At 50.3% G+C, this 25,074-nt stretch overlaps 1 protein-coding gene across 2 annotated transcripts in view; it reads right to left on the bottom strand.

Annotated features, from left to right (window-relative positions):
* EXOC4 (exocyst complex component 4) overlaps positions 1-25,074 on the bottom strand; it is a 395,846-nt gene that overhangs the window by 194,938 nt on the left and 175,834 nt on the right. The window contains exon 10 of one of the 2 annotated variants that reach the window (XM_077340355.1): positions 20,981-21,096. The exons of the other annotated variant lie outside the window; for it this stretch is intronic. Coding sequence (XP_077196470.1) covers positions 20,996-21,096 — 101 coding nt within the window. The 3' untranslated portion in view covers positions 20,981-20,995. Of the gene's footprint in view, positions 1-20,980; positions 21,097-25,074 lie in introns of those variants that run through there. 2 annotated transcript variants of the gene reach the window in all.

Here is a 25,074-nt window from a genome sequence, read left to right as displayed (position 1 = left end):
GGATGCTTAGGGCTAATCCTGCGTTGAGCAGGGGGTTGGACTAGATGGCCTGTATGGCCCCTTCCAACTCTATGATTCTATGATTCTATGATTCCTAGACTCCTAGAGTGGGAAGGGGCCATACAGGCCATCTAGTCCAACCCTCTGCTCAACGCAGGATCAGCCCTAAGCATCCTAAAGCATGCAAGAAAACTGTGTATCCAACATTCATGAAAGATGGCAGGCAAGAATACATGAATCACCTCCTCATTTAGAAATGTGTTCACTATCACAACTAGTAAACTGGTTGTTTCCAGAGAGAAAAGATGACAGGGAAAGCTGGTTTTCTTAGAGAGTATTGCAACGGGGGGGAATCCCAAATGAAATGCGTTAGTATGACTGGAACACTGCTGGTGTGACACAGAGTGTAGGACTGGGTGGGCCATTGGCCTGATCCAACATGGCTTCTTGTGTGTTCTTATGTCTGGAGCAATGATGTTCTATATTCTTGGTCCTCAGGGGGCCACAGTGGGAGGGCTTCTTGGAGTTCTGTCCTCACTGGGGGACCTCCTGAGGGCCCCTGGGTTTTGGCCCCTGTGTGACACAGAGTGTTGGGCTGGATGGTTCTGCCTATGGTTTTGTTTGATGTCTACTCTTCTGAATAAACAGACTTTCTGAAATAGCGGAAGTCGAGCACTCTGACAAGGGCCCTCAGGGGCACCACGTTGGGGAACTCTGCCCTAAGGTGCTGGTGGACTGGAATCTAGCAGAGCCTGAATCCTAGAAGTGTCTACCCTGACTTTAAAGGGGAGGGTGGGAGGAAGTAAGACAGCAAAGGACTAAACATCACAATTGGCTAAAGCCGGCTCAAATGCCTGGCTACCGCCTGATGTACTTTCTTTCCCGGTTGTACTATTATTAAAAGGAGATCTAAAAGGTATGCAGAGAAAGAGAAATTCAAAGAAAAACAAGGAGACTTCTGACAGGGAACTCACGTTCATGGGAGAAGCACTGATCCCATTTCTGAATATTCCTCAGCGCTGAAACGTGACATTTATTTGTAGGCCTTAGAAATATGGATTTTTGGGGTGTGGGGGTGTGGGGGGGCGGGGTTGCACATCCCTCTAATTTCGGAATAGCCTCTTTTCCTCTGGTCGATCCCCAAGCAAATCATATTTAATGGTTAACCCCTTTGCAGCGCTGGCCGTTCCTTTCCCTCTGGATCGAGAGGGAAGCCCCAGGGGATCACCCCAAAGAATCCGGCATGCTTTCCCCATCTCAGCCTCAATCACGGCGTCTCCCCGCAGATCGACGTGGAATTGTAATGAGGCTCTCCGTTATTAAAATTAATTAGGAAAGTATTTGCTTTGGCCACGGGGGGCTAGCACAGCCACAAAAACGCAATGGCTTGGGAAATGAACGTTAAAAAGCTCTTATTAAGTGGCAGGGAGATGAAAGAGTGGCTTCTCTCTTAGTCACGGAATCCCCCGGGTCACAGGAGCTGGGGAGAAACCAGAAAGACTTTCCCAACAACAGTTGTGCCAGGCCTGGCTAAAAAGCCTATGGCGAGCGAGACCTTTCGGTGTCCATTGCTGGTCTCAGATGGAAGCACTAAAGCTGGGCATCCCAGAGCCACAGGGACCTGTTCTGTATGAGGAATTCGCCCCGGATCAGCGCTTCTCCGGCCGTGGGGCTAATTCCTGCTTCCAGAGAAGCTCGATGCTAGCCCAGGGTGGTTCCAGGTCTGGTGAGACATAGGCCATCAACGTTCCCTTGCTGTGGGCTGACTGACCGACTGAGTCACACCAGGCTACCAGAAAAAAGAGAGAGAACCTATCCCAGGCTACCAAAATCAGTATACAATATATAATATATATTTTAATAATTAATGAAGCAACCAGAACGGACTCTAGATTTGTGGCCGTTTCCAATGTTGAACTTTAATCGGTGGTTGTTTCCTACGTGCAGAAAATTACAGTTAAATTACCATCAGTGTATATTGCTGATTTAAAAATCAGTTTTGGGTGCCCAAAACTGAACACAGGACTCCAAGTGAGGCCGCACTAGAGCAGAGGAAAGTGATACCATCACCCCCCGTGATCTGGACACAATAATCCCGTTTGATACAGCCCAAAATCCCATTTGCCTTTTTAGCCACTGAGTCACACTGCTGACTCATGTTCATTGTACGGTCTACTAAGACTCCTATATCCTTGAGCCTCAAGGCCTTGGTTGCGTGATGTTGCCTAACAGTCTGACCCTTAGTCTATTAAGGTCACGATTGTCTACTCAGACCGGCAGCAGCTCTCCAGGCCCTGAGGCAGAGGTCTTCCAAACAGCCTACTGCTGGGTTCTTTTAACTGGGTTGAACCTGGAGCTTTCTGCATGTTCTACCACTGAGCAACAGCCCCTTATCATGAAGCTAAGCTATACAGAATCAGACCCTTGGTCCATCAAGTTCAGTATTGTCTACTCTTGGGGTAGTCAAACTATGGCCCTCCAGATGTCCATGGACTACAATCCCCATGAGCCCCTTCCAGCATCCTCATGGGAATTGTACTCCATGGACATCTGGAGGGCCAAAGTTTGACTACCCCTGGTCTACAGACTGCCAGCAGCTCTCCAGGGTGTCAGGCAGGGGTCTTTCCCATCATCTACTACCCGCTTCTTAGAGATGCTGGGGGCTGAACCTGGTACCTTCTGCATACTAAGCTGCCACTGTCCTTCAGGGGTCCCCAACCTGATCATTAGGACCTATAGGCTGCAGCTCTACCTTTCTTTTCCACCTGATTCTGAGGGTGCCCTTCACGTTCTGAAGCAGTGCTTAGAGTCAGTAACGGGCTGGATGAAGGCAGGCAAGCTGGAGCGCAATCCTGGGGAGACAGAAGTTCTCTCGGTGAGTAGAAGGTGGGAAGGGAATGGCGAAACAGACAGGAGTGATCTCAGATCTGCCACAAAACATATTACAGAAAGATGGTGGTTTAAAATATAGCAAAGAGCGGCTGCTTGAGCAGCTCTTTCCCAAGCGTGTGTGGAGATCCGCACTCGGTCCCCCCTAATGCTCAGAAGAAGCAAAGAAGGAAAGACTTTGGCAGCGGAAGCATCGGCTATAGATGTTTTGGGAAATTCCATTTAGGATAACCATCAGCGACAGGGAACAGCCAGGAGGGTCTTTTCGAAAACCGAAACGCAAGCCGTTCGCTTGAGCCAAGCTCGAAGCAAATGACTGCGGAGACGACTGCTGGCTGCAGATAATTAGTTTAGGGCTTATTTGAACATGAATATTTTATCACGCAGCGCAAAACTCGTTATGGAGAAGAATTAGAGAGCTGGGCCGTCTGGAAGCACCGGGGAGGTGATCCGTCAGGTCCCAATAACGAACCTTCCAAGAAGAGGCAAGTTCAGTCATTCTGCAAGAGCAGATTCCGTTAAAGCGACGGCTGTCCATTAAGGAACTCACCTGGTCGGGAGGACAGGTACTCTGCGGTCTCCGAGGAGTTCTTTCGGGATGATTTAAATACGGGCAGCTGCAGAAAATGAACTCCAGCTCCAGACAAAAGGAGCGATGTAAGACAGCTTGGTCGGGATTCTCTGACAAGGTGCAACATTTGTTTGTACTCTCAAATTTCCCAAAGGAGCTATTTAGCCTGCTCATTGTGGCTCCCTCTGTGCAGAAGCCCAACTTTGTCATCCTCTGAAGTTTACCTTGTGCTCGTTAAAATGTTTCCGTTGTAGGCAACAATGGGGAGGGACTACGGCTCAGGAGAAGAGCCTCTGTGTGGCATCCATGAGGACCCAAGAGAAGCCATGCTGGATCAGGAAGTCCACCAGCGGGGCCATAAGAACATGAGAGAAGCCATGTTGGATCAGTCTAATGGCTCATCCAGTCCAACACTCTGTGCCACATCCTTACCACGGTTCCTGTTATATTTGTGAAAGGGCCATCTGGGCGGTGCTGTCCGGGTCAGAAGAGGAAGAAGAGCAAGAAGAGGAAGAAGAAGACGAGGAAGAGGAAGAGGAAGAAGAAGAGGAAGAAGAGGAAGAGGAAGAAGAAGAGGAAGAGGACAAAGAGGAAGAAGAGGAAGAAGAGGAAGACGAGGAAGACGAGGAGGAAGAGGAAGAAGAGGAAGAGGAAGAGGAAGAAGAAGAGGAAGAAGAAGAGGAAGAGGAGGAAGAGGAGGAAGAAGAGGAGGAAGAAGAAGAAGATGAGGAAGAGGAAGAAGAAGAGGAAGAGGAAGAAGAGGAAGAAGAAGAAGAGTTGGTTCTTGTATGCCGCTTTTCTCTACCCAAAGGAGTCTCAAAGCAGCTTCCAATCGCCTTCCCTTCCTCTCCCCACAACAGATACCCAGTGAGGTGGGTGGAGCTCTCTCCACCAAGGATTTCCCAAACCAGATCTGACAACTCTACTTGATGCAGAGATGTAACATTTCTGGAAAGTTCTGAACTATTGCAGGAGGGGGACAACACAAATACAGCATGGTGTAATCGTTAAGATTGGTGGCTTCTCATCTGGCAAGGTGAGTTCAATTCCCCGCTCCTCCACACATGTAGCCAGCTGGGGGCCTTGGGCTACTCACAGTCCTGTTAGAGCTGTCCCTACAGAGCAGTTCTGTCAGAGCTCTCTCAGCCCCAGGGTGTCTTTGTGGGGTATAAAAACCAACTCTGTTTCTTGTTATTTGGCCGATTGAACCTAAGCTCCTTTTACTGTTTTAACAACATAAAACGCATTATTTATGGCTTAGCGTATGAAATTGTGCTACTTGGTACATTGAAGGAATCTAAAAGGATAAATGTCTTTATTTTCTATAAAAAAATCCCCCCCCTCAAAAAACCCCCACTACTTGGGAAACTCTAAGTCCCAATAAGTTAGGACTGCCAGCAGTCTTGGATATAAAGTTAAACTTTATAGATTTGAAACAGATGATGACAGGCTAATTAAGTGTTGGCAAAATTATTTATATTGAATTTTTAAAATAAATCATGAATGTGTTGTCCACGGAACACAGAATACTTGGTCCATTCTCAGTTTTAACACAAATCAGAGCATTGGGTCAGAAAAACATCCTATTCTTCTCACTGAGTCCCACGGCACCTTTAAGACCAACCAAGTTTTATTCAAGGGATGAGCTTTCAGCTGTGTGTGCACTTCGTCAGATACAACGCATGCGCACGGAAGCTCATACCTTGAATAAAGCTTTTTTCCCCGGAGTCAAAATTTGTTCTGCTGCTTCAGACCAGCACGACTACCCACCTGAATAAGGGAATACTTTGTTCAAAAGTCAAGGCCTCTTGGGAATTGGGGGGGGGGGTCAATCCAATCACAATTAGCCGACAGGTACCACGATATAAACAGCCAGCCAGCCCTTCACCCAGACCTCCGGCTTTCATAGCTTCCAGTAAGTGAAATGTGCCAATATTATTTTATTCCTCATTTCAGCACCCGGGAAACCAAGAGAAGCCATAAGAGACACACTCACTTTTCAAACTCAATTCCTTTCCGTGCATGTCTCTTTAATCCAAAACAGCCATTTAACAAGAACCTTTTCACAGCTCCGATCCTTCCAAGCCACATTCGGACTCAGATCCCAAAGCTTTTATCGGCACACGACGAACAGGATGAAGGGCGAAAGTTGCCTTCCTAATGAGCTAAACTGGATTTCCATTTTCATTCGTACTGTTAAGTGCAAAGACGTAAAGCATAATTCATTGCGGGGGGGGGGGGGGACGACAAAACCCAAAGAGCATATTTTCCTAAAACGTGCCCTCTCTATCTGTTCAATCAATACGCTGTGGTTTGAGAGCCGGGATGTGTGTGTGTGTGTTTAAAAGACACCACCTTGCATCGCAAAAGATTTCAGAATTTCGCATGTTTACAGAACAGGGGTCCCCAACCAAGTGACTGCCATGGTACCATCCCGACCCCTTTCCGGCTTTCGCAAACTGGCTGGGGTCAGCTGGGCCTATTGCTAGGAAGCGCTTTTAATGGGGCTCTGGAGATTCATTCATTCATTCATTCATTCATTCATTCATTCATTCATTCATTTTTACTTATTGCCTGCCACTCTCATAACTGGCTCGAGGTGGGTTACAACAGTCTGTTAAAAACCCCATTAAAACCCATCCGGACAATCATCAATACAGTCTCCTAAAATAGACTCCTAAAACAATTAAAAAACTATGGCGGCCAATAACCTGCTAGCCCCTCAAAAATCTAATATAGGAGTGGGCGGAGGGAGTGCAGATCATGCTGGGGGGTCCATCAGATCTTCCTTGTCGTGCCGGCCTCAACCACAGACCTGGCAGAACAGCTCCATTTTGCAGGCCCCCTGATGCAGATTCAAAAAATATTTACAGGGTGGCTGCAGTCCCTGCAAGGTTGGTTTTATTCTCTCGCTCACTAATCTCTCCTCCCATATGTATTTTTAAAGTATCCCTTTTGGGGGCTTCCTCTGTGCATGTTTGCCCCTTGCAATGGCTGTTTTGTGGCATCGGCCAGAATTCCAAGGGTGCCCGCGAGTTCAAAAAGGCCGGGGAGCCCTTTTACAGAAGTCTATGGACAATCGGGACAAGATATAGTTCATAATCCGGCACCAAGATGAAAGCTGAGGAGACAAAGACCAGCCTGAGTGCATGCCACAAAGAGGCTGAACGGAGACTGCGCATTCTTGACTATGCTAAATATTATTAGAATCATAGAGTTGGAAGGGGCCATACAGGCCATCTAGTCCAACCCCCTGCTCAACGCAGGATCAGCCCAGAGCATCCTAAAGCATCCAAGAAAAGTGTGTATCCAGCCTTTGCTTGAAGACTGCCAGTGAGGGGGAGCTCACCACCTCCTTAGGCAGCCTATTCCTAAGGAGGTGGTGAGCTCCCCCTCACTGGCAGTCTTCAGTATTGAATACACTGATACGGTGGCTTAGAAGATCAGAAGACAAGACGCAGTCTAGACTGCCAAAAAGTTTTAAGAGATAATTTAAAATCTTTAAAAAAAAATTAAAAGAAAGATCTCTCAGGCCACTTGTGCATGGTTGGAAGAGGCTGGGAGGGCTTATAGAAGCGGGACTAATCCAGAAGAGAAGAGAAGCATTGCCTCTGGTCCTAACCAGGTCGAACAATTTAAAACTTCATCAAACCGACGTACCACAGAATCGCAGAGTTGGAAGGGACCTCTAGTCCAACCCCCTGCTCAATGCAGGACACTCACAACCTTATCGCTCCTCCATTGTGACCTGCCACCCCCTTGAACCTTCACAATATCAGTCTCTCTGTCAGATGGCTTTCCAGCCTCTACTTAAAAATACCTAAAGATGGAAAACCCACCACCTCCCGAGGAAGCCTGTTCCACTGAGGAACTGCTCTGTCAGGAATTTCTTCCGGATGTTGAGACAGAATTTATCATAGAGTTGGAAGGGACCTCATGGGTCATCTGCACCATGCAGGACACTCACAACCCTATCGTTCCTCCACTGTAACCTGCCACCCCCCTTGAACCTTCACAGAATCAGCCTCTCCGTCAGATGGCTATTGAGCCTCTGGTTAAAAATCTCCAAAGAAGGAAAGCCCACCACCTCCCGAGGAAGCCTGTTCCACTGAGAAATTGCTTAGTCAGGAATTTCTTTTGAATTAATTTCATCCCAATCGTTCTGGTCCATCCCTCTGGGGCAAGAGAGAACAACTCTGCTCCATCCTCTACATGGCAGCCTTTTAAATACTTGAAGATGGTTATCAGATCCCCTCTCAGTTGTCTCCTCTCCAGGCTAAACAGACCAAGCTCCCCCAACCTTTCTTCATACGTCTTGGTCTCCAAACCCCTCACCACCTTTGTTGCCCTCATCTGGACACGTTCCAGTTTGTCTCCATCCCTCTTCAACTGGGGTGCCCAAAACTGAACCCAGGACTCCAAGTGAGGCCGAACCAGAGCAGAGTACAGCGGTACCATCACCTCCCGTGATCTGGACATGATACTCCATTTGATACAGTCCAAAATACCATTTGCCTTTTCAGCCACCGAGTCACACTGCTGACTCTTCTTCACCCAGAATGCATGCTTTGGGAGGCAACTGCAAACTTTCTGCTTGCATGCGGAATATGCTTCCTTTCACAGTCCATGAGCCATGCCCAAGCGTGTGTCCCCCCCATCCACGTGATCCAATTTCGAATTCGAGGGGGGGAGATGTTTTCTGGCCATCCGCTGCCCCGATTTCTATCAGAGCGGGAGAGAGTTTGCAAATTGCTCCAGAGAAAGCATACCGTCCCTATTTTTGAACACTTGGCCTGTGCATTGAAAGGAAATCACTTGTGAATGGAAGGAAGGAATGAACGTAATTCCATAGTATGAAGTTAAAAGCCAGGAGAGAAAACAACTCTGAGTCCTTGATTAAGGCTTGCATTAAACTATCAAGGCCCATCAAAATGGAAGGGGGGGGGGAGAAAAAAAAGACGGGTGGGGGGAGATGGCTGATGAGAAGCTATTTGGCCACACACAGAGCTGTTATTTCCCAACCACTTTAATAATCAAAGAGTTCAGAATGCTGCTAATGCGACCTTGATGAACGGGAACAAGGCGAACGTCGACTGTGATGAGGCAGAAAGACAAGCTCCGGCTTGATTAAAATTAGCCTTCCGCCCCCCCCCCCTCCCCAAAAGCGAAGGACAACCAACACCGCATCAGCAAGTTAAAAAAAGGAGGCGATGGGGAGCCAGCCAGAGAACAGACAATTGCAGAGGGGAAAGGAGATCAACATGTGTTTACTAGCCACGGGAAAAGGAAGGCAATTAAGCAATTTGCACATATTACTCACTGTAAACACCTGCGCTGCCACTCTGCGGTTTGATTTCCGTGTCGAGCCCCTGGCAAAAACCTGTCTGGCTTGGCCAAGTTGTCTGCTGAGCTACAGGTGCAGCCCCTCGGTCCCTGTCTCTCCCAAAGGCTGCCCTGCACCGCTTAGTCCAAAGAATTCGAAGGCAGAGGCAGGGCGCCCCAATGCAGCCCCTGCAGGAACGGTGCGTCATACCTAATAGATACCTGAGAGGATCTATTACCTGAGTACCGGAGAGACTGCCTCCCTGCCTATACCCCTAAGAAAGCCTTACGCTGTGGCTTTGGATCCCCGGCCCCAGAGAAGCACATCGGACCTCTACCAGGGCCAGAGCCTTCTCGGTCCTGGCCCCCACCTGGTGGAACGAAGAGATCAGGGCCCTGACGGAACCCAAACAGTTCCGCAGGGCCTGCAAAAGGGAGCTCTTCTACCAGGCATTCGACTCCTCTGTGAGGTTAGACCAGCTGTTAGGTGTCAGGTTGGGTTGGGTGGGCTAGGGGGGATTTTTGTAGGGGGCTGTGTAGGGAGGGTGAGGTTAGGGTGGGTTAGGGAGGGAATTGGTAGCAGCTAGGTTAAATTAGATTAGTTAGATTGGTTAGGGCCAGTGAGAGGGAGGAGCTACAGCCGCTCTACCCAAAGTATTGCAGTAATTAGATAAGGTTGGGGCCAATATACAGGGCACTACTGGACGTGGCTAGACATGGCATGGTCTGCCAGACAGGAACGACAGAGTGGGCATGGAAGGGGAGAGGGGGTTATAACCCAACCTGGGAGAATTATTCCAGCACTTCTGGGCCAAGGGAGGTATGGCGGTGGGAGGAGGTTCAATAATAGGGGGAGAGCGGCACACGCAGGTCCAGAAAGGCCCCGACCGTGGAAACACGGTAGGTGGCCTGGTCGATGTGCTCGCTGTCCTTCAAACCTCCGTCCCATCCCCAAATCTGTAGGAGAGAGGGCTAGGGCGGAGCCGGTGCTGATGCTATGCAACGCCAGGTCGATCAAGAACAAATCCTCAACCCTGCGGGACTATTTCGCAGGGCATGGGGTAGACCTGGCGTGCATCACCGAGAGCTGGGTGCGCGAAGGTGAAACAGTCGCCCTTAAAGATCTTGCGCCACCCGGCTTCTCGGTCCTCCATCAGCCCCGGCTCCATGGTAGGGGGGGTGGGGTGGCGATCCTAGTCCGGGACAGCTATGCCTTCAGGGCTCTCCCAGCACCATCGATCCCAGGAGTTGAATGTGTCGGCCTGACGTGGGAATCGGTCGAGAACGTGGCCATCTGGGCGGTGTACCGTTCACCCACTGCCCCGCCCGATGCCCTGCTGGGCCTGCTGGAGGCGGCGGCCGCCTGGACATTGCAGTTCCCCAAATTATTAATTTTGGGGGACTTTAATGTCCATGCGGATTCGTCGGCTCCAGGACTTGGCCTGGACCTGGTGTCGGCCATGGTGACACTGGGGTTCTCGCAATTTGTTGCTGGTCCCACTCATCAGGCTGGCCACACCCTGGATCTGATCTTTGGTGCTGGTGTTGAGATCGATCTGGTGGCTAACAACATCGTTCCGTGGTCTGACCACCATACCCTGAAGGCTCGCCTACGGATGCCACCCCTCCCCTGTTTGGGTGACGGACGCATTTTAGTCCGCCCACGGAGACTTATGGAATCCGAAGGATTCCTGAATGCTCTGCGGGACCCGATGCCCTCCGGTGTCTCGTTGGAGGCCTTGGTGGAGGACTGGCAGTCCCGCCTGTTGGCCGCCATTGACGAGATAGCTCCTGAGCGCCCTCTCCGCCCTCGCCTCAAGCAGGCCCCGTGGTTTACCGCGGAGCTTCGGGAGAGGAAGAGGGAGGTGAGACGGCTAGAGCGAGTGTGGCGGAAGACCCGCGACGAAGCTACAAGAACATCTCATCGCACGCTTATCAGGGCGTATGAGATGGCGGTGAAAGCGGCAAAGTGTGACTACTTTGCTGCGGAAATCGCGTCCGCTAGCTCTCGCCCAGCCCAATTATTTAGGATAGTTCGGACCCTTACTGCCCTCGAAGGAGGGCATCAAAATAGTAGTCAATTGGAACTAGGCTGCGAGGCTTTTGCGAGCTATTTTGCGGATAAGATCTTGTCGCTCCGTCGTGACCTTACTGCCACAGTTGATACAGTTCGTGAACTAGAAGCTCCGTGGCCGTTACGGGGGATCAGGTTTGATGGCTTCAGGCGGCTCTCTTTGTCCGAAGTGGACAAATTGCTAGGGTCGGTGAGGGCGACCACTTGCCCCCTTGATCCCTGTCCGTCGTGGTTGCTTAAGATCAGCGACCCACGGATAGGTGTTCCCCTGAGGGAGATTATAAACCTCTCCCTTACATCGGGAGAATTCCCTCAGCGGCTCAAGGAGGCAGTGGTTCGCCCTCTTCTGAAAAAACCATCGCTGAATCCGCGGGACCCCGCCGGCTACCGCCCGGTATCGCATCTTGCATTCCTGGGCAAGGTGGTTGAGAGGGCCGCCGCGGACCAGCTCCTAGCATTTTTGGAGGAAACTTCGGCCCTTCATCCATACCAGTCTGGCTTCCGTCCTGGCCATGGGGTGGAGACTGTGCTGGTCGCCCTGACAGATGATCTCCGGCGCCAGCTGGACCGGGGCGGGTCGGCCATTCTCGTGCTATTAGACCTGTCAGCCGCATTTGATGTGGTTGACCACGAGCTCTTGGTTCACCGCCTCGCTGATACTGGGATTGGAAGGGTGGCTCTTAAATGGCTATCCTCCTTTCTAGAGAACAGATCACAGAGGGTCGCTGTGGGGGAGGAGTTATCCGACTCCTTTGCACTCCCATGTGGGGTGCCACAGGGAGCGGTGCTCTCCCCCACGTTATTTAACATCTATATGCGTCCCCTGGCTCAGCTGGTACGGAGTTATGGGCTTGGGTGTCACCAGTACGCTGATGATACCCAGCTCTATCTCTTGATGGATGGCCGGCCAGATCTCCCCCCAGAAAAATTCGCCAGTTGTTTGGAAGCAGTGGCTGGATGGATCAGGAAGAGCCGCCTGAGACTCAACCCCTCTAAGACGGAGGTCCTTTGGCTAGGCCGAAGGGAGCAGGAACAGGAAGCGCGTCTTCCCTGCCTGGACGGGGTACAATTGTCATCTGTGCCCCAAGCAAGGAATTTGGGAGTGATTCTGGATGCCTCACTTTCCATGGAGGCCCAGGTCACTAAGGTAGCCCGGACGGCGTTTCTCCATCTACGCCAAGCTCGGCTACTAGCGCCCTACCTGCCCCCGGAACACCTGGCCACTGTGATCCATGCAACGGTTACTTCTAGATTAGACTTCTGTAACTCGCTCTACGCGGGCCTACCCTTGTCTCTAACCCGGAAGTTACAGCTGGTACAGAATGCAGCTGCACGGGTCCTCACTAAATCATCTTGGAGGTCCCATGTTCAGCCTCTGCTGAAGCAGCTGCACTGGTTGCCAGTTTGTTTCCGGATCAGGTTCAAGGTTTTGGTACTAACCTTTAAGACTATACGCGGCTTGGGTCCTGCATACTTGAGGGACCGCCTATCTCCTTATGCCCCCCGCAGGGCACTTCGCTCTGCGGGTAAGAATCTGCTGATGATCCCAGGACCCCGGGAGGCACGCCTGGCCTCGACAAGGGCCAGGGCCTTTTCGGTCCTGGCCCCTACCTGGTGGAATGAGCTCCCTGAAGAGCTGCGGGCCCTGTCGGAGCTCTCTGAGTTCCGCAGAGCCTGCAAAACGGAGCTCTTCCGCCAGGCGTTTGTCTAAGGCCGGGTGATGGCCCGGGGCTAAGATCGGACCCCTCTCCCCGGAGGGGGGAGGCCAGTACTAAACTGACCTGGTTCCCCAGAGTGTTCCATCCTATGCCCAATTATCCTCCGTTCCCTTCTGCTCATCCAGTGGGCCTGTACGGGAATAGTTTTAATCGCCATCATTGTGACTTAGTCATTGTTTTAATGGGGTTTTAATGGGGAATTTTAATGGTTAATAAATTGTATTTGTATTAAAATGTTGTGAACCGCCGCGAGCCTGTTTCCGAGAGCGGCGGTCATACAAATCAAATAAATAATAATAATAATAATAATAATAATAATAATAATAATAATAATAATAATAATAATAATAATAATAATAATAATAATAACCTGACCTAAAAACATCCGGCAGTCCCCCTTCAAATCATACTCTCCATAATCTGAATGTTTCTGACCTTCCTAGGGGCTCTGTTAAAGTTCTTCTATTGAAATTGGGCCATACAGGCCATCTAGTCCAACCCCCTGCTCAACGCAGGATCAGCCCAGAGCATCCTAAAGCACCCAAGAAAAGTGTGTATCCAACCTTTGCTTGAAGACTGCCAGTGAGGGGGAGCTCACCACCTCCTTAGGCAGCCTATTCCACTGCTGAACTACTCTGACTGTGAATTCCCCCCCCCCTGATATCTAGCCTATATTGTTGTACTTGCAGTTTTTAACCCATTAGAATCATAGAATCCTAGAGTTGGAAGGGGCCACACAGGCCATCTAGTCCCCTTGTTCAATGCAGGATCAGCCCAGAGCATCCTAAAGCATCCAAGAAAAGTGTGTATCCAACCTTTGCTTGGAGACTGCCAGTGAGGGGGAACTCACCACCTCCTTAGGCAGCCTATTCCACTGCTGAACTACTCTGACTGTGAAAAACTTTTTCCTGATATCTAGCCTGTATCGTTGTGCTTGTAGTTTAAACCCATTACTGCGTGTCCTTTCCTCTGCAGCCAATGGAAACAGCATCCTGCCCTCCTCCAACCTTTCATATACTTAAAAATACTCAAATACTTAAAGGGTCATCTGGGCTGGGTCATCAATAATGAAGAGGGGAGCGCTGAAGAGACCCCCCACAACCCCCTTGCTGCATAGGAAAACGTGCTTTCCTTTACAATAAGGGAATTGGGGGCCAAGCGCCTGCCTGGGTGTGCTTGTTCCTTCAAGGAAATTTCATCTACCGCTTCTTCCAACTGTGCGTCCATGTTTGCTCACACAGGTGTGCGCGGGGCAGGTACCAGCAGAAGTTCGAACTCGTCCGTAGCTGACAACGCGTCAGGATCTCTGAGGGAAACCCGGAGCGCACCAGGCCCCGCCATTAATTATTTCATTCGCCAGGGACAATAATTGGCTGGGTTTAGAAATAATGAGATCATTCAAATGTAAATTCGTTTTTGAGAGGAAATGTTAATAATGGCTAATCCAGAAAATTATATTATGAACAAAAAAAAAAGGGTACTTTGTTTAGAAGAGGAACAAGCGACTGCGGAAGGTTAAGGCCGTTCCAAGTCATTTGCAGTGGGGAGGTAATTTCGGGGAGGCCTTGCCTAACGCGGAGATAAATGCTACAGGTTGTAAAGAGGGGGAAAGGCTGGATTACAGGAAGCTGGAGGAGGAGGAGGAGGCCTATTGTAATTCAGGATGGAGTTAGAGCTGGCGTGATGTAGTGCAGGGGTAGTCAAACTGCGGCCCCTCCAGATGTCCATGGACTACAATTCCCAGGAGCCCCTGCCAGCATTCACTGGCACGGGGCTCCTGGGAATTGTAGTCCATGGACATCTGGAGGGCCGCAGTTTGACTACACCTGATGTAGTGGTTAAGAGCAGCGGCTTCTAATTTGCTCAGCCGGGTCTGATTTTCCATTTCTCCCCGTGCAGCCAGCTGGGTGACCTTGGGCTAGTCACAGCTCTGATACAGCTGCTCTCTCAGCCCCACCTACCTCACAGGATGTCTGTTGTGGGGTGAGGTTAACTCAGCTTAACATCTCGCCCACAGCAAGGATTTTGGATGGCTCCCTATCGATGGGAGGCAGGTCACAGGAGTAGCACGCATGGTGCTTTATCACTTTCGCCAGGGGCGGCTACCAGTGTCCTACTTGTCCCCAGACTGTTTGGCCACAGCGATCCATGCGACAGCCATCTCTGGACTGGAGTTCTGTAACTTGCTCTATGCTGGCCTGTCCTTGTCCTTGACCCGGAAACTCCAGCTGGTACAGAACGCAGCAGCTAGGGTCCTCACTGGGTCATCTTGGAGGATCCATATCCAGCCTGTGCTGAAGCAGCTGCATTGGTTGCCAGTTCTGGCCCGGATCAAGCTCAAGGTCTCAGTTTTGACTTTTAAGGCCGTCCGCGGCTTGGGCCCTGCCTATCTGAGGGGGCCACTTGTCTGCTTATGCCCCTGCAGGGCTCTTCGCTCTGTGGGTGCTAATCTGCAGGTGGTCCCTGGCCCCAGAGGGAGATGCCTGGCCTCAACCCAGGCCAGGGCCTTTTCGGTCCTGGCCTCTACCTGGTGGAATGAACTCCCAGATGAGCTGCAGGCCCTGATGGTGCTGTCAGAGTTCTACAGGGCCTGAAAAATGGAGCTCTTCCGTCAGGTCTTTGATTGAGGCCAGGTTGTTTAAGAGCTCTGGGACTGCCCAGGTTTTGCCATATCATTGATTGAATCCCTTTGTGGATGGTTTTTTTTTGGGGGGAGAGGGTTTTCTTTCTGCTATCTGGAGGTCTATGATTTTAAGGATTGGGGATTTTATGGGCATTTTATGCAATCTGTCCCACCAAGGAGGAAGGTGTACTATAAGTGTAATTAATTAATCAATATTTTAAAATCTGCAAAGCTAATCAAATCTCCAGTGGCCAGTCAGAAGCTTTGCTGAGCCAAAGCCCACCAGTCACTACAAAAATTCTGAGCAAATGCTTCAGGTCCACAGGGCCCGCAAAATGGAGCTCTGGCCGGGCCGCCAGTAATATCTAAGACCCCCCCCCTTAAAAAAATATAATAAAACCACTTTCCATGTAACACCAGAGTCTGACCTCCATCATGGGAGCACAATGCGGGAGAAGCCCGGGAAGACTTGGATAATGTTTTACAATTTTATAGTTTAATTTGTATCATTTTATCTGATATACACCGCTCCAAGATGGCTGTGCTGAGAGGAGTGGTCTTATAAATTGAATTCTGAAAATGATAGTCATAATAATGGTCCTTTATACCCCAAATCCTGAAACTGGTGAAAACGGAAGCATGTTTTGTGCTCTCCCTCTCTCTCTCTTTCTTCTCCTTCTTCTTTCTTCTCTCTCTCTCTCTCTCTTCTTTTCTCCTCTCTCCTTCTCCTTCTCCTCCCTCCTCTCTTTCTTCTTCTTTCTTTCTTTCTTCTCTCTCTCCTCTTCTCCTCTCTCCTTCTCCTTCTTCTCCCCCTTTCTCTTTCTCTTTCTTCTTCTTTCTTCTCTCTCTCTCCTCTTCTCCTTCTCCTTCTTCTCCTCCCTCCCTCTCTCTCTTTCTTCTTCCTCTCTTCTCTTCTCCTCTCTCCTTCTTCTTCTCCCCCTTTCTCTTTCTTCTTCTTCTTTCTTCTCTCTCTCTCCTCTTTTCCTCTCTCCTTCTCCTTCTTCTCCTCCCTCTCTCTCTTTCTTCTTTCTCTCTCCTCTTCTCCTCTCTCCTTCTCCTTCTTCTCCCCCTTTCTCTTTCTCTTTCTTCTTCTTTCTTCTCTCTCTCCTCTTCTCCTTCTCCTTCTTCTCCTCCCTCCCTCTCTCTCTTTCTTCTTCCTCTCTTCTCTTCTCCTCTCTCCTTCTTCTTCTCCCTCCTCTCTTTCTTCTTCTTTCTTCTCTCTCTCTCCTCTTCTCCTCTCTCCTTCTCCTTCTTCTCCTCCCTCTCTCTTTCTTCTTCCTCTCTTCTCCTCTCTCCTTCTTCTTCTTCTCCCTCCCTCTCTCTCACACACACACCTTGAAAAGCCTGTTTAAATGACAAGCAAATTTCCCTGGACACTAATAATGTGATCACCCCTGATTCCAAGGCGGTTTTGAGAAGGCAGATCCCCACCAATCCTTTAAAAAACAAAAACAAAACTCCAATCTCTAGGGGGCTGATAAGAATGGAGCTTTCTTCCCCTCCTCTTGAAAGGGACACACACAAATATCGGCAGCGGCTCTTAGAAAAGAGACATCAGCTGGCGGAGGCAGATCTTATCTACCTGCGTTTGAATAAATTGGTATTCCACAGAAACTCGGGAGAAATATTATACAATGTCAAGTTTTGTTTTTAATCACCACTTAAACTCTCAGCTGCATCCCTGTCTTTTCACAGTGCATGAGGGGAAGGCGGAGGGAAAGGACCGACTGAGAGTCAGCCAGCCAGACAGCTCTGGCACGAGACCTGGAGGTAATTTTTTTTCAGATGGCACGAGGAGGGCACCGTAAAACTCCATTTGAGCAATCAATTCCCCCGTCAGAGATCACAGCCAATGCGGGGGTACCCAAAATGTTGCCCGTGGGCACCCTGATGCCCGCTGACCCCTTTTCTAGTGGCCATCAAGGGCTTCTGATGAGCAGCTGGAGATGTGACTGCCTGTGCCCACTTTTCAAAGCGTCAGCGGCCACCTGTCCCACAAGGACCTTCACGGTGGGCCCGAAGGTAAGCTGCAGCAGCCATTTGGGGGACGTGCCCTCCCCAAAGAAAGGGGATTGGGACATGACAATGGTTGACAAGCCAAAAAGAAAAAAAGAAAGAAAAAACGGCAGGAAGTCGTGGCTTCCGGTCCATCATCTGCCTCGTGTGGGAGCACAGATCCGGGGCAAGATGGCTAGAAGCAGGCCAAAGGCCTGGGGGAAATCGGGGCAACTAGCCCCAGGCCACAAACCTGGCGGCAGTGCAGCATGATGCCTCCTGTGCGGTAGACGTCACCGTGTCAGAACTCCAAAGGTGCCCACGGGACCAAATAGGTCAGGGACCCCAGGCCCAAGTCATTTCTTATGCATAGATTTATTTGCTTCGTTTCCAGCCCACCTTTCTTCACTAGTGGCTCAGCCCAGGATCAATTCCACTGGCCCCTCTTGGAACCGGTCAGCCCTTTCTGCTGTTAAATTTTCCTCTGGCATCGCGTTCTGCTTCCTCTGGCTTCACCTCCTCCAGCCGCCTGATCAACAGAAGCAGACTGCCTTGGCTCTGGGAAATCCCTAGAGATTGGAGGGCGGAATTGAGGGAGGGGAAGGACCTCAGGAGGGGGTGCCAGATCCACCCTCCAAAATAACCATTTTCTCCCAAGGAACAAACGTTGCCAAACTATCACACGAGAAGACCCCTACATTACCTTACCGAATTACAAATCATAGAATCCTAGAGTTGGAAGGGGCCACACAGGCCATCTAGTCCAACCCCCTGCTCAACGCAGGATCAGCCCTAAGCATCCTAAATCAAATCCCGGCGTTAATTTCTTGCTTGCCTCTCTTGAGTTTCCTGTTCCTCCATTTTCCATTTCGTCCCCAACCTTCTGGCTGGCTTTGCTGACTGACAGTGACATGCAAACCTTCACCTGGGCCACGTTGAACAAACCAAAGACTCAAACGACGGCTAAGTGGCCAGACCTGACACCCAGGTGTTTGGAGCCGGCCTGCGGTTCCTCCCTGGATTCTTGTAAATCCAACAGCCAAACACTAAAGTGATTTCGTATCGGCTTTAGCCTGTCCTCAGAACCAGAAATCTATGTAGCCGCCTCTGTCAGAAGCGGGCCGTCAATTGCCGACAGAACGGGAGAGAGAGAAAACCTGTCTCTTGATTTCCGTTAAAGCAGCAATCAGACTGTTAGTTCTGACACTCAAATGCACTCCCCGTACTCCAGCGGCCAGCTATTATTCGCTCAAGGACAGCTCCAACCCCTAGTCACAGTGCAAAATCCAAGTCGGGCTTTGTTCAGAGAAGCATTTAAAAACTCTGCACTTGCACGCAAGAACTGCCACGGCTGGGTTGATGCCGACGGTTCAGCCAGGCCGGCGTTCCGCTGCTAATGGGAGATGTCGCTTGTTCGGTTGTTCCCAAATCTGGCTCCCCACTTTGGAATACGGCAGGCAGAAGCATAATGCATCAGCGATGCAGCAGATCTGTCCAGAGTTCTCCAGCAAGGAGCCCGTGCGTGCCAGGGCGTCCAGCAGTACTTCTGCGGGTGCCCACTGAACTTCTCCAAAGTGGGCAGAGCCACTGAAAGGCAGGAGTAGTTATTGACAGCTGTCATGCAAATGAAAGGGTTTTTGACAGAAGGATCACACCTGTACTTCCCTTGGTCGGTGGGTGCAGCTCTCTTCTCCCCTGCTGACTTTCCTTGTTTTCATTTCCCTCCTGTCCCTTTTCCACAAAACATTGAGGGAGGGGGATTGTGTTGGAGGCCCTTCCTGGGGCAGCCATTCTAGATTGGGCCACGCCTCCTAGGGCAGCCATTTTGGGGTGGTCATCCCCACCACCCCTCTCAAAATCCTAATCATGTCTCAAGGATAAGAAAGGGTAGGGGACCCATGGACTAGCTTGCCTTTCAGTGGGAGTGTGGCTCAGTGGAAGAGCCTCTTGTTTTGCAGGCAGGAAGCCCCAGGCTCGAGATCTGGACGTTTCCAATCAAAAGGACCAAATAGTAAGTGATGTGAAAGACCTCTGTCCAAGGCCCTGGACAGCTGCTGCCAGTTTGAGTAGAAAACTTTGACCTTGATGGACCAACGTTTGATTGAGTATAAAGCAGCTTCATAAGGAGGCTTAGTTGGAGGGCATCCGCCTGGCCTTGCAGAAGGTCCCAGGTTCAATCCTCTGCATCTCCAGTTAAAAGGACCAGGCAGGAGGGGAGGGGAAAGACCTCTGCCTGAGACCCTGGAAAACGGCTGCCAGTCTAAAGCCAGTTTGGTGTAGTGGTTAGGAGTGCGGACTTGCCAGGTTCGATTCTGCACTCCCCCACATGCAGCCAGCTGGGTGACCTTGGGCTCGCCATGGCACTGATAAAACTGTTCTGACCAAGCAGGAATATCAGGGCTCTCTCAGCCTCACCCACCCCACAGGGTGTCTGTTGTGGGGAGAGGAAAGGGAAGGCGACTGTAAGCCGCTTTGAGCCTCCTTCGGGTAGGGAAAAGCGGCATATAAGAACCAACTCTGCTTCTTCTTCTTCTTCTAAACCAACATGACTGATGTGTGTCTGATGCCACCCTTGGCAGGTTCCTCCCCTCCATGAATTAACTGCCTCTTTTAGGAAGCCATGTCCGCTGTTCTACAGCTCACAAGGTATCACCCCAAATCTTCAGATGGGGGCAACTGGAACAGCAAACGTGAGAACCAGATGCACGCTGTTTTCCTGCAATGCACCCCTGCTTGGCTGCCCACTGCCTTCCTGGGGGGTTGCAAAGGACAACCTACAATGTCCCTGCAGGAAAGAGACATACAGAGTTGGTTTGCCATTGCCTTCCATTTGGTCGTGTCTGCCCCCTTTACGCTGCAACAGCACTCCGAGCTGAAATGTCCAGTCCTTGACTATTATGTTCCCTGCAAGATGGCCTCTCCAGAGCTATTTGGCCTACGGGCCAAGACAAGTAAATACAAAAATGGGGGGAGGGTTTTTACATTTTTTTTTAATTCTGTCCTAATCTGCACTGTATTTTGAAATATTTATTGCAGTGTTTTATGTGGGTGAAGATGGAAGAAATACAAGAGGGAGGAGGCAGGCTGGTAACAGAGAAGGGGGAAGCAGCTATCACAAGCATTCTGGTAGATGTTGGCAGGGCTGGCATCGGCGTACTCAGAAACAAGGCAGCTCAGCAGGCCCAGAGCCCCCCCAATTATTAGCTAGCTCTCCACCATGCCCCCAGCTATGCGCCCTGCCCAAGGCCACTGGGATAAGATCCTTTCCCCTCCTAGATCCTCTTGCATGAAAATACAACACCCAACAAGTTGGACAGTTAGAGCGGTTTCTCAGTGGAACAAGCTTCCTTGGGAGGTGGTGGGATCTCCTTGGGAGTTTCTCAAGCAGAGACTAGACAGCTATCAGACAGGAATGCTGGTTTGGGGAACTAAGGCAGACTGTGGGTGGGTGGGTAGAGGAGACTGTGTGGGTGCTTGGCTCTTGTGGCCCTTTCTTGCCACTTTGGGGTCAGGAGGTGAATTTCCTCCAGACCAGAGATTCTGGGTTCTTTTGTAAGGTGTGCATCATCTGGGCACAGAATTGGGGTCCCTGTGGGTCTGCAGGTAGTTACGAATTCCACCCAATCTGCAGAAGGCTGGACTAGAGGACCCAGGAGATCCCTTCCACCTCTATGATTCTAAGTCTCATCAAGTTGCAGCAGACTTATGGCCAGCCGGTGGATTTGCAAAGCAAGAGGTGCAGAGAAGTGGCTTGGCACAGCAACCCCTTCCTTGATGGCCCCCCAGCCAAGGACTCAGTATGGTTAACATCGACCAGTCAGGGCGAAGAACGAAATGGGTGCTGCAAATCGGCGCTCTGCCACATGTTCCCCTTGTCCATTTTGATTGGACTGCGATGAAAAACCTGTGAAAGAGAAGAGAAACGGGCCTCAAACCCAACTACTCTCAAAAGTGTCTCTGTTGACTACAGAATGTTTTTCTGTTTCCCACATTTACTTTATTGTGTGCCATATGCGCCAGTACTTGTCTCACTCCCATGTGTGGGTTTGCTTTTGCACTCGAAATCCACACACGCACGTATGCACACAGAGCCATTCCAATTTTCCCCAAACAACTCATCGTGTTGATGACGATGTATCCTCAGGAGGCTTTCTTTCTCCTTGCCTTTGCTTGGAAAGGTGGGGAATGGGTGTTTGCTCATTTGTTTAAGGCCCTGGATCTCAACCATGTAGTGCGTTTTCCCCCTTTAATCCCGCAGAAGACAAATTCAGCCCTGTTTCAATCATAGGCTCATAGAATCAGAGTTGGAAGGGACCTCCTGGGTCATCTAGTCCAACCCCCTGCACTATGCAGGACACTCACAACCCTATTGCTCCTCCACTGTCACCTGCCACCCCCTTGGGCCTTCACAGAATCAGCCTCTCTGTCAGATGGCTACCCAGCCTCTGCTTAAAAATCTCCAAAGATGGAGAATCCACCACCTCCCGAGGAAGCTTGTTCCACTGAGAAACCGCTCTAACTGTCAGGAACTTCTTCCGGAGGTTTAGACGGAATTTAGAATAATAGAATCATAGAGTTGGAAGGGACCTCCTGGGTCATCTAGTCCAACCCCCTGTACCATGCAGGACACTCACAACCCTCTTGCCCACCTGCTGTCACCTGCCACCCCCTTGAGCCTTCACAGAATCAGCCTCTCTGTCAGATGGCTCTCTCCAGTTGAACAGGCCAGGCAGTAGGTGACATGGAAGACCTCTCCCTGAAAGCCTGGAGAGCCGCTGCAGGTTTGAGTTGACAGTACAGAACTGGAGCGACCAAAGGTCTAGGGCAGCTTCACGGAGAAGGGGATGTGGCTCAACAGAAAAACCTTTGCTTGGCATTCAGGAGGTCCCAGGTTCAATCCCCGGCATCACCAGTTAAAAGTACCAGGCAGGTGAAGTGAAAGAACTCTGTCTGAAACTCTGAGAGAACCGATTCTTCATAGAATCACAGAGTTGGAAGGGACCTCCTGGGTCATCTAGGACCCCCTACACTATCTAGGACACTCCCAACCCTATCACTCATCTACTGTCACCTGCCACCCCCCTTGAACCTTCACAAATCACCCTCTCCGTCAGATGGCTCTCCAGCCTCCACTTAAAAATCTCCAAAGATGGAGAAGCCACCACCTCCTGAGGAAGCCTGTTCCACTGAAGAACCGCTCTCACTGTCAGGAACTTCTTCCGGAGGTTAAGACGGAATTTCCTTTGCATTAATTTCATCCCATTGGTTCTGTTCCATCCCTCTGGGGCAAGAGAGAACAACTCTGCTCCACACGGCAGCCTTTTAAATACTTCAGCCTTCCTTATGTGCAGGGAGGACCAAGAAAACCCTCAAATTATTCCTCGACTGCTTTTTGACGGTGCTTTCCTTGGGTCTTAATTGAAGGAGCTGCTAGGCCACTTTGACTAGTCTCTCTGCCTGATTTTTAAACTCTCTCCATTAAGAACCAGCCTGCTGATCTCAGAGCAACTCTTCTTTCCATGGGCAGGTGATGACTATGCATAAGATGGGACGATGAAGTGAAGCGGGTTGTAGACCATCCCATTCTTATTTGGCCGGACTCAGACAACTACCAAAGAAGAAAAACATGCTCTCAAGGCGCAACGGGCACATGGCGACGCCACCTGTGAGACATTACAGGTAAGAGACAATCAGTCTGCCATTCCCCCATGGAGCAAAGCTCATCTTCTTTGGTGGTCTCCCGTCCAAGCACTAAGTGTGACCAACCCTGGGTGGAAGCTTCACAGCTAAGCAGAAGAAGAAGAAGAAGAGTTGGTTCTTATATGCCGCTTTTCCCTACCCGAAGGAGGCTCAAAGCGGCTTACAGTCGCCTTCCCATTCCTCTCCCCACAACAGACACCCTGTGGGGTGGGTGAGGCTGAGAGAGCCCTGATATTCCTGCCCGGTCAGAACAGTTTTATCAGTGCCGTGGTGAGCCCAAGGTCAACCAGCTGGCTGCATGTGGGGGAGCGCAGAATCGAATCCGGCATGCCAGATTAGAAGTCCGCACTCCTAACCACGACACCAAACTGGCTCTCAAAGCAGAATGGGCAGGGGCATTTGAGCTGCTAGTGAGTATGGAGAAGGATCCATTTTGTAACATGACTCTTTCCAAACTCCACAACTGAAAAGGGAGATACACAGAAACAAGATAGAGAGAGAGAGAGAGAGAGAGAGAGAGAGAGAGCGAAGCAGAGGGAAAAAAGAGAATTAACAGAACCTGAGTCTACGCCTGAAAATCAGTCTGTTCAATTTTCCCCAGCATCCCGTCTGCCGCCACCCGCTCTACCCCCTCGCCTTGCTCCAACTGTGTCATTAACTCCCAATATAGACAATCAAACCCCATCACTCCATCTCCACACTTTCATTAAAATGTATTAGGGTTTGCTTAGCCACAGACATCTGCCGCCAACTTCATATGCCGAGAGAGCGGGAGAAGGAGGCGAAGGCCCCGGCATACTCTCCCTGCCTGTAATTCAATCAGGTGGCATTGCCGGGTCATAATGAAGCCGCGCCGTGCATCTGCATGGAAGAGCGTCACTCCGGCTAATCCAGAAGACATTCGGCAAGAAGGATGCTATAGAAAAAGATGCATGCCCAGCTGGCCGGCAGGATTACCTGTGGTCCCCACTGCAGCATATAGCTTATTGTATGTAAAAATATAAGAAAAGTCTTGCTGGACCTGGCTGATTACCCATCCAGTCCAATACACAGTAACCAAAACCCAGGGGCCATCAAGAGGTCCACCAGCAGGGCCGTAAGAACATAAGAGAAGCCATGTTGGATCAGGCCAGTGGCGAGAATCCAGAGGCCACCAGGAGGTCCACCAGTAGATCCATGAAAAGTTAAAAGAAGCATGTTGGATCAGGCTGAAGGCCCATCCAGATCAACACTTTGTGACACACAGTGGCCTAAACCCAGAGATCATCAGGAAGCCCGCCAGAAGGTCCATAAAAACGTAACAGAAGCCATGTTGGATCAAGTCAATGCTTCCTCCAGTCCAGCACTTTGTGTCACACAGTGGCCAAAAATCCAGATGTCTTGGAGAATGAAGATCTCCAACAGAAATGTACTCCTCAGCTCCTCTTGAAGCTCGTTCTGGCGAACACCAAACACGGGGGAAAAACGGTCAGACCTTCAAATATGTCGGCCACGGGTTGTGAAGGGCCTTAAAGATAACCTGCTCCTTAAACCGAACTAACATGGTAGCCAAGATAAATGCCCAGAGAAAGGCAAGATATGTCTCTGACAGCTGGACCCCAGCAATAACTGAGCTGATGTGCTCTGAGCCAGATGCAGTTTCAAAGTACTCTTTGTTAGTACTATTCAAAGATACCATGCAATCAGCAAACAAAGAAACAAACAAAAAGAGCATAAAAGGTTCTCTGTCATCATGCACATAAAAGATAAAGACTCATAGACTCTTATAGCTGGAAGGGACCCTAGGCCATCTAGTCCCACCCCCTGCTCAGTGCAGGATCTCCCTCAAGCATTCAGAATAAGGATCTGTCCAGCTGCTGCTTGAAGACGGCCAGTGAGGGGGAGCTCCCCACCTCCTGAGGCAGCCCCTTCCCCTGCTGAACTAGACTCCTAGAATCCTAGAGTGGGAAGGGGCCATGGAGGCCATCTAGTCCACCCCCCTGCTCAGTGCAGGATCAGCCTCAAGCATCCAGGAGAAGGATCTGCCCAGCCGCTGCCTGAAGACTGCCAGAGAGGGGGAGCTTGGTACATTTGGTGAACCACTCCTAGGATTGACTCCCCAGAATTGGTACCGTAAATTCTAATGCATTTGTTCAGGAAACTCATTCCCAGTGAAGGCCACAGCATCTCTACGACCGTTTAT

The sequence above is a fragment of the Paroedura picta genome, chromosome 5 (assembly GCF_049243985.1).
Source record: "Paroedura picta isolate Pp20150507F chromosome 5, Ppicta_v3.0, whole genome shotgun sequence".
Classification (NCBI taxonomy): Eukaryota; Metazoa; Chordata; class Lepidosauria; order Squamata; family Gekkonidae; genus Paroedura; species Paroedura picta.
The sequence above is the reverse complement of the archived record's forward strand: the minus strand, read 5'-3'. Positions and strand labels throughout refer to the sequence as shown.